Raw genomic sequence first — 10,171 nt, forward strand, 5'->3', positions numbered from 1 at the left:
AAGTTATCAAAGAAAAAAATTCTTTTGATAATTGCCAAAATTGATAAATACTTTATTAATATTCTTTGAGCCTTTCTAAAACACTGCCGGTGACCCAACCTCAGTACAGCACTCCATCAAATTTACAAACAAATATATCTGAAAGCAAAACAGAAAACAAGACACAAGAAACTCACCAGCAACTCTGACTTTTGCTTCTAACAAAATTTTAAAAAGAATGTTTCAGCAATGTACATCAAAGATCTGCAGTATCTAGAGAGATGCAACATGTTGCTTTGATTCTGAAATCAGGTGGTCGAGGTACTGTACAGGTCTCTCACCAATGCTTTATGTACAGCGATATTGTGGTGCCTTTCAACATAAAGCAAAAGATGAAGAATATCAAGTTAGTAAAATTATAGATAAACAAAATAACATTAAAAATGAAAAATAATAAGAACAAGACAAGCCTTGAAATTAGAGTCTCCTATTATTTGGTCTTCATAGAGTGGGAAGAGGCACAGAGACCTTTCTGATAGTGTCAAAAGGCCTATCAACGAAATAGAACCATGAGCATCTCATGGTTCTCCAGAAAGACCTTCCAAGAAAACTTACATTTAGTAGCAGAATGGCCTCTTGATTTACAGAGAGAGTTTCCCTGTTTGGTCATATTTACCGGAAATCAGGGCCGGCCCTAGGGCAAGTCGAACTGGGCGACCGCCTCAGGCCCTAAACCCTGCATTGATGTTCGAATAGGATGCAAAGATGGTTTTCTATAATATTATAATAAGAAAAATAATTAAATAGGTTAATGATGGGTTTTACACGCTGCTTAACGAATATATCTATAAAAAATTATTTCATGTAGATTAATTTTTCAATGATAATTAATGTTTAAAGTATGCTAATTTTTAATAAAGAAGGCTCCATTTTTTCATTTGGCCCCAGGTCTAAAAAATGTTAGGACCGGCCCTGCCGGAAATATAAAGAATATAACCATCGACACATGAAAACCAAACAATGAAAGGAAAAAATAGAAATTTTAAGGTTAATGCTCTCTATGATATTCTCATCTGCTTTATCTTCTACTTACCTTCTCTGATGAAAAAGGACTCTGCAATGTGTTGAACAATGGAGCAGTTGTTTAGCAGAGCTTGGCCGATGAAGCAAAGCATTCAAAACACCGATGAAATATGACAAAAGAATGGATCGAATGCTATGCTCTGTTCAACAGCCAAACAACTTTTCTAATCTGAAAGTAGTTCTTCCAAATCTGGAACTTCGGATCTGATGATGAGGTCATATTCCTGGTCTGTTCCATTGGGTAAACTCCCCAGAGGAGTATTTTCTCCATAATCCAGGTCCCTCCAGTCAGACTCCTCATCACTAGGAAGAGTCTCTGTCGATTCCCTACTACTTGAATTACCCTTTACATTTCTAATTTCAACTTTTGGCTGAATGTGAGGAGTAATTCCTGATGCTTCCTTGGAATTTTCACATATACATGATGAAGGGTTTTCATGAAATTCACCTCTACCAGGTCTCACCTCTTTGGGCTCCCCCATGAATCCCTTTTGATAAGTGCGGACCTTTGATGTAAAGGTTTCCCAGGTCATACTGGTTCGGTTCATGAACAGAGAGTACAGTTTCTTAGCATTTGGCCGTATCGTCCTCTTATGCCCAAAATATCTCCTACAATAAAATTATAGAGCATATACAATCAGAACGAATGTGATCATTTTTCATTATTACAATGAAAATGGAAACATACCTCCGACCAGCCAACATCCTAGCCATATTCCCGTTATTATTTGTTACAAATACATCGCTGCCATCACATACAATGAAATCAAGAGCAGCCATGCGTGATGAAAATGCTGCAAATGGTGCCAACTCCTCCTTGCTTGCCAAAGTTTCTTTTGAATGAAAATTAGGAAAGAGTGCCCTCAGAGGTGCCAGTGTCTCCTCTCCACCATATACCTCACCAGATGCCACATAGATGTGAACTTCCTTGCCAAAGCCCAATGCTCTCAGCATAAGGCCTACCTCTTCAGGTGTTAGTGGACATTTACCATGTCTGCGTTCCTTGTCTGGGTTGCTAGTCTGCACATAAATTATAAAAGTAACTACAGCATACAAGAGTAGCCAGGTAATAATTCTTCAATTAGACCATTAACAAGGATAAAGTGCCGCCTTACATGTAACGTTTTCCACCTCTTGCGTATGGCACCCAGTTCTGTCCTTTCCTTTTCTCCTCCTCCATAATAGCACCCAGAGAAGGCAAGCATATCAGGTTCAAATCTGCCACAATGAACATTTGCATGTATCATAGAATATTCTATGGTGAATCCTTCGCTCCCTAGAATTTTAGAGTAATAAAGGATCCTAATTGCCTGTCAATAGTAATAGATCAGTTGAAAAGAAAGGGTTCTGCCACAGGTGACACCTCTATTTTGTGGACGAGAGGAATGACAATACACAGGACACATTTTCTCATTCCTCCAACAAAATAGAGTAATTTAATACATGCACATTTAATCATTTAGTTTAAATATGATAGCTCATTTATCATATGATCACCTGTTTGTCATAGATTTTGTAGAGAAATTCCACAAAGTATTTCATATAAAAAATTATTTTCAACAATTTTTATTAGGTACAGGGAAAGGAAACAGGATCAGAACCTGTGAAATGATTCCATTATTATTGATGTAGCAATCCCTATTTTTAAGCGCGGAGCACTAAATCACTTGAAGGGCTATGCCATGAAACTACATCGAACTACTTAGGTCATCCTGCGACCGTATTAAAAGCTTACCTCAGGTGGAGGGCAATAAAGTGCTTGCTTTTTGCCATCATTCTCTGAATCAGTCTCTCACCCATTTCTTGTATAGGATCCGTAAATCTAAGGGCATGATAATTAACTCTACATCTCAATTTCTGAAGATCAGTCTCCAACTTGTTTGAAAGCCTGTAGTCGAACTTTGTTAGTTGAACAATCTGCATCATCATGAAAGAAAGATGTTGGTTTTGCAGCATGCATACGTCCAAATAACAAGCAGGTACTTCTTTACTATGAGACATGTATAAGCAGTGATTAAACCTAAGTCAAAGGCTCTTGAACATCATCAAAGTAAATCTTCTCAATTACAATATCTTTGGGCGGAAAAAAATAAAATGTACTCTTTAAAAGTTATGATATATACAGTAATCATAAATATGTACTCTTGATGTCTATTTAAGTAATGAGGAGGCATTATTTTTTGCAACAATGATCTGAAGTAAAAAGAAAGATGCAGCTTTAAAAGTTCAGCATAACACCTAGCTCAGCCTTAACCGACTAGCCTTGTTCCATGTTACAGGATTTGGCTTTGTGGAACAGATTCTCATTTACTAAAATTTGAAGAATGAATAATGCGTAGTTCTCAACTTAACGACAACCCACAATAAATGTAAATTTTAACTACAATTAAAAATTACCAACAACTTTCATGAATTATCACTTGAATCATACAACATATTTAAAAATGTATTCAAAATCAATTTGAACACCAATAATTGAAAAAGATTTTAAATCTCATAATTATAATTCCTAAGTTAATATAGTATGGAAATTTTGTATCAACTTACTGCAAAACAAGTTTAATAAAGCAAGTTTATTTTTATTCTGGTCTCCAGTTTCTTCCACATGCTGCTCAAAATTTCCCCAATTATTCAGATGCCCAATACATCCATAGAGATCAGCCACTAAGGCCATCCACAACGGGATGAGAGTATGCATCTAACAGAAATAGAAACAATAACGAGACCATATGGTTCAATCTCATGCAAAAGTACTTCCAGCAAGAATTAATCATGCATTATGTATGTCAAATAATACATCATCCATGATATGCTATGCCAGTTCAGCCTATGTAAAATAAGATTGAAACTAAATCATAAAAATATGACAAAGTATTAGTTGCATCCATAGGTGCAACAAGTCTTCTACCAAGCCACTATTAAACGAAAAAATATTTTAATGGAATCACAGGGTAATTTATAAAAATTATGCCCAGTTGATCAACTACTTAGCCCTTACTTATCTCATTGATCTTCCCTCCCAAACACTGCTTCCTCAAACTCATTTTGATTGTTGATTAATCTCAAGCTTTTCTAACCATGAATTTCACATGGTCATATACTAGTAAAAGAAAAGGTCCACCTTGTCTGCTAATTAAATGGAGTATTATCATGTTGATAGAGAGCCTAGATATAACAGATAAGAGATGCCTACCATGAGAAATAATCATAACTTAGTTTCATTTATGTTCATGATAGAATGTTCTCTGAGAGATTAACCCAATTATGACATCACATTAGCTGAACTGGATGAAGCTTGCCATGGAGAAAAGTGTTGGTATTAAATTCGTATATAATTGGAGAAGCAGATCACAAAATTTTGAAATACAAATATAACTACTAGCATCATCCTTAAATAGCTCCATCCCCCTTAGAATGCTAGCTTCTCCAGTTCCTATTTCTTCTATCCAGGTTCTAAAAATAAAAATTAGGAAAAAGAGTTTTAAGGGATATCAGATGGAGAAAATAGGCATGCAGGTTTAGGATTATTACAGATATATCTCATTCAATTTAACTGAAACATGCCAACTGTATGACAATGCAGCTGATAGTGAAGATTTGTTGGACCCGAACTTCATTAATCTAGTACACGAGGAAAATACAGAAACTAAGTAAAGAAGACATGGTATTATATATACATATATGTACACAGCTTGCATTTTTTATCTTAAAGATAAAAAATATTAGAAACAAAGGCAAGGAAATGAATGAAATGAATATGGCAAACTAACATTAAAGAAACTAAAAGTAAGAATCAGAACTTAGATACTACAGATCTAAAACTTACATGCTTTTTCAAAAGAACAGGTAAGACTCGAGTTTCATAGCATTTCGGTGCACACTTCCTTGGAACACGCATGGTGTAAGGAGTTCCAATAACTTTTCCACCCTTTTTTGGAAGCTGTTTTATAATTTTAATATCCTTTGAGAGAGATGATATGAACCAGTCAACATCAAAGATTTCAGCAAAATCACTGCAAAACAGAATCATAAAAAACCAATGCACAAAATGTATTCAGTGAACATTTTTGATGACTTGATTTATAAATGCTTCGTTGTTGCAGAAGCCAGAAAGAATAGTATTTGGAGCAAACCTAGCATCCTTCCAGAAAGACTTTTCATCCAGCTTAGGAACAACAAGTGTCGCATTCAAAATACGAGCTGCAACAACAGCATCTGTTATCTGAAACAACCATAGGTAGCAGCAATGTTTCCATCAGTAATGTTATGCTTATGTTTTCAATATTGATCAAGTAGAAGAACAGAATCAATAACTAAACCAAAACATTTTGGTGATGGAAAATATGAAAACTGAAACCATTTAGGACTCTAACCACTCCACCATTTCAATATAAAAAAGCAGTAGCCCAACTTGGCATAAGGAATAGATGGTACACCAGATTAGTAACCAGACAATCAACATTGGAGACTATCACCAGGTCAATAGATTATCCAAGAGCATTGCAGTAGCAATCACAAAAGACACTAGATAAATAGCGGATCCAAGAGTATCACCTAGGGTGAATACAATTATCTAAGAGCTTACAATCAAATGAGGAACCTAAGGTTAATGGTGTTCGACATGTGAAGGAAATATGGTTTTAAAAAAGTACTCCTTGCCACTAACTCTAGTGACTAAATTTTATGGTTCTTTTCCATAATTTGGCCAAAAAATCGCATTTTTGAATTCATCTTCCATAAATTATGAATCTTTCTATTGTTTACCCATTCAAACAGAGTAAGACAAACAGTTTTAATATAAACTATATTTGCACCACATATGTAATTGGTATGAATAAGACAAAATGCTATTCATCTTATTGTGACATTCCAAATAATAACTATGACCATTAACTCATCATTTTATTGAAGGAAACTAGTCCTCCAAAGAGTACCCTAAAAGGTAAATGCTACATAAAGTGAGACAAATAGGAATTTATATTTAAAATGATCATAAATATTACCTATGGGAAAATTTTCAATGTTTAAGTTAATGGAAACTATAAATACATGACTATCAAGTATCACTAAAAACAGAAAGAGAATCTTAAAAAATTAAACCTAAATGCCCCATTAGAAAATGAATGTTTCATTTTGAGTGGGAACTGATCCAAAACAAGGATTAGTTTGGTAGTTCTGCATCAAACTGAATTTCATGGTCAACCTTATCATACATTTGAGCTATTTATGGCAATTTTATTTATATTTTCTTTATGTTAAATGCAGAGATGAACCACATGTTGATTTAAGATAGTCTATGTTATGAGATTTGAGAAGATTTGAAAGCATTACACACCTTCCAAAAGATTTGCAGAGAGAGAGAGAAACAAGGAAATTGATATAGTTTTAGCCATATCCAGAGCTTTAAATGATGCATGACACTATACACTAATTTCAACGTTATATTTATTTTAAAAAATTTACTGTCTCCTTGGTCACAAGAAATATAGTTCCTTTTTCCTAGCTCATTAATAGTTCTTCTTTTCTGATTATTCTATTTGTGATTTAGATTTTTTATATATATTAAGGCTGCCAAATTTGGAGCTGAATCACCAAGATGCTAAAGTTGATTAAACCGAAACTCATTTATACCAGAAAAACCAAAATCAAGTTTTCAGTGTTTTACTTGATGGTAGACCTTAGTACATACTTTTCAGTACATCATTTCAAACCTAGACTATTTCATTTAAAAAAAATGCAGATTATGAACCTATTAATAAAATTGATGCGATCAAATAGTTAGATGCTGGATGATCCAATCTGAAATACCAGCCAAATTCTGCTGAATACTTCATAAAAATGCTCCTTGAAAACCCAATACAAAGATGACGCAAAAACTTCCAAGACTACTAATGAAATTTTATGAAATTTGCCAAATCATCTTGCACAGTAATAGCTATCTTGCTTCACCTTGAAAATAGCATTACATAGTTCTCAAGCACAAAGTATATTATAGTTCCAAGACAGAAAGACTTCTAGCACCAGCATATCTTCACAAGAAGCAAAGTGAAGCTAAACATGCTGACAGTCCTGATTAAAAGAAAATGAATACGTAACGAGTTATACATGAAAGAATTTCCAAATAGACTAACAGTACCAATAGACTGCAATAGACTGAAACGGATAACAAACAAACTCTTTGGAGGAAATGATTGTCAATAAAGGCTCTATGTTGCTCCAATAGAAGAATTCTTCAAACAATGATACTACAGATGACAGACTCCCATAGTGATTTTTCACTGACAGCATAGCAAGTTATTGGTAATGCATTTAGATGAGTTCTAAAAGGATTTACTGATGGCAAACAGACTGAGATTCTACCATACAAAAATCAATTATAATTTCTTCCCTTTCCGTTGGCACCCACAACTGCTTAGATAAGAGGTCTAATGTTCCTGGCTTCAAGGATTACTAGAATGTTACTACGTAAACTGAGGCCAGAAGGCATGTAAAATTATAAAGAGCACTTAATGATCATGTTGATGGGAGGAAGTAGGCACAATTCAAATCAAACCTATGGATGACCAATTGCGGGAATTAAACTTAATGGGCAAGGCAGACACTGAGGCCATTTCCAGATTGGAGGATCTTGGGAGGATAGCTGGCAGAGTAGCATCAAAAAGATGTGAGCAATTTCAACAAGCAAGAAAACAGGCAGGATCTACAAGAGACACATTTCCCACAATTAAAGTACATAGACATCCAAACATTGATGATGGTCAATGTCCTTACTTTATCATTAAATACCTTCTTTGTCCAATCTAAGCACCAAGAAAATATGTCTACTAAAAGAAAGTAGGATGCTCTGGTGCTGTGGGGAATTAATTCATGTTCTAAAACTGCAAATATAATCCATGATTCAAAGGACAAATTCCTGCAAACGTATTGTAGATCATTCCATTAAGTCAGGTTCTTTTTCCGTAGAAACTTGAAACGCACGACTGGTTGGGTCAACCATCACCGAAATCTAGAAACTAAGCAAGAATAGTTTCAATGAAAAGTCAACATGGAATTCCAATTGAAACATGATAATCCCACGCGTATAAACCAGCCAATAAATGTTGTAACTTCTATTCAGAAAATTAACAGAAAACAGAGAGCAAAAACAATGAAATTTATTAACACTCGACCAATATCTCACCCCTGTTCGCTGCTGGTTTAATCCTCCACTGGTCGCAATCATCAAGTACCGATTGGGTTGAGTGATGGCTTTCGCTTCTGTTAAAAAAAAGGGAAATAAACTAACGACAATATCGACAGAGGAATAGCCATTTCCTTAAAAAAAAAAAAAAAAAACTATATTTAAACGGAAAAAGAAACGAATTAATAATACGATTTAGATCCAAAACTCAACCAACAGAGTCAGAAACCTCAAAATCATTAACTTTCGAGTAAACTCCGCATTCGATTGGAGATTTTAGTAGATGAACATCAAATCAGACCAGAAGCCAACACATACTTGCGAACTCGCTGCTCGCATTGCTGCACCCATGGAAGTATTTAGCCTGCTTCGAGTCCCACAGATCACTAACCGGACTCCCTCCTCCACTCTATTAAATATATAGGCCACATTGAGATCAATCAAACGTATCCATTGAATCAATGAAGTTAATGGGGAAGAAAACGAACCGGAACACGAAATGTATCGGCACCAACGACATTCCTCTGCAGCTCCACCGGACTCTTAAGCTAAAAAACGACCCACATATGAGAACGAGAAATCGATCAAACAAAAACAGAGATAGACAGATAAGAAAGAGAAAGGTGGATACCAGGAGGGAGTGGTGGTTGGGGCGATGGGGGTGGGGGAAGGAGGGGTGGTCGAGGAGGGGCGGGGCGAGGAGGGATTGGCAGGCGACGACGACGAGGAGGAGCAGCGCGGCGACGGAGAGAGCGTAGGTCGCCGGCACCGCCGGGATCACCCATCGGTGGACGTGGTGGTGGCGCCGCCTCTGGAACCCCATGTCTTCCTTCCTCCTTCCTTTCGAAAGCTCTCTCGTTCTCTTCTTGCTACTTTTTCAAATATAAGCGCGATAAACGCGACGACGACGACGACGACGACGACGACGACGGACTCTTCTTCTTCGGCGACAACGATTCCATAATACCTCGCGCCTCCAGGACTGGAAATATATAATATATAAGAGAGAGAGAGAGGAGAGTTTAGTTGGTTGTGCTGGTGGTGAGTATCGAAGTGGTTGGGTCTGGGGGAGGAAAGAAAGAAGGGGAGGGAGGGAGGGAGGGAGAAAAAGCCAGCACCAGAATAGACCTGGAGTGGGAGCCAGTATCGTATTGCATTCGCTGTCACGTGCCCCGGTGGGGAGTCAGTAGTCGGTTCCTTTCCCTCTTTCCTCCCCCTGGGTCCGTTTCCAGCCTCCCTTGACCTTGAATAGGGGCATTTTGGAAACACAGCTTATTTTGGAATCAATGGAGGGAATATCCAAATTTGGAAGACTAGGGATCCAGGGCGCGCGAATTCTAAAGCAACACCGTTATTTTTGTTCCCAAATTCCGCTCCCCTGGCGGTGAGGCAGGCTAGGAATCTGTTTTTCTCCCCCCTTATCCAGTTATCTTCTTGCCGAATTTGGCCGCACGAATCTTGAGGTAACTGTGGATGTGCGAATTTTAAGGAATTGGATTGGGTTGCAACGCTGAAGTGTGGACGGAATGGGTAGAAAATACGATACGGTTGATAGATTGGGTCCAGGCTTAAATTTCGAAGGATAGTTGGGGGGATAACGCTAGTGAGGTGGTTAGCTTCAGACTTGCTCTACGACCACAAGAGTAGACCCCATATTGCCGTCAAAAACAAGGGAAAAGAAACAAGCTTATTCTTAATCTACTCAAAAGGTGTTGCCTTTGGGGACCTTGTTCAGATCCGAGGTAAAAGTTCCTCAATTACTACAATGATGTTTTCTTTATTCTCGACCATTCTCGAATCCTTCTATAGTTCTATGTGACTAAATGTAGTACAACATTCCCACATCAAGGACATGCAATTGCTGAAACTAAACTTTATTCCACAAATGTTTGGGAACCAAAGTTAGCAAATTGGACCTAAATTTGCAGT

General features: G+C 36.9%; 1 protein-coding gene across 1 annotated transcript; it reads right to left on the reverse strand.

The window, feature by feature from the left end:
* On the reverse strand, positions 1-9,347 carry LOC105061544 (O-fucosyltransferase 16). The gene is made up of 11 exons (XM_010945629.4): positions 8,874-9,347; positions 8,731-8,790; positions 8,561-8,651; positions 8,243-8,319; positions 5,196-5,284; positions 4,889-5,075; positions 2,798-2,979; positions 2,178-2,280; positions 1,751-2,082; positions 1,073-1,671; positions 1-351 (listed from the first exon to the last, which is right to left on the reverse strand). The coding sequence occupies exons 1-10, from the start codon at positions 9,063-9,065 to the stop codon at positions 1,227-1,229; spliced, it is 1,758 nt and encodes a 585-aa protein (XP_010943931.1). The 5' UTR covers positions 9,066-9,347; the 3' UTR covers positions 1-351; positions 1,073-1,226.
* Positions 9,348-10,171: the final 824 nt, after the last annotated feature.

The sequence above is a fragment of the Elaeis guineensis genome, chromosome 11 (genome assembly GCF_000442705.2).
Source record: "Elaeis guineensis isolate ETL-2024a chromosome 11, EG11, whole genome shotgun sequence".
Classification (NCBI taxonomy): domain Eukaryota; kingdom Viridiplantae; phylum Streptophyta; class Magnoliopsida; order Arecales; family Arecaceae; genus Elaeis; species Elaeis guineensis.

Bases quoted from the DNA above. Each gene is read 5' to 3' on its own strand.
- LOC105061544 (XM_010945629.4), bottom strand. From the start codon at position 9,065: ATGGGGTTCCAGAGGCGGCGCCACCACCACGTCCACCGATGGGTGATC. The intron at 5,285-8,242 runs GTGAGATATTGG...TGGTTGTTTCAG, and splicing joins TAAACCAGCAGCGAACAGGG to ATAACAGATGCTGTTGTTGC. The intron at 2,980-4,888 runs GTAAGTTTTAGA...ATGATGATGCAG, and splicing joins CTGTTCTTTTGAAAAAGCAT to ATTGTTCAACTAACAAAGTT.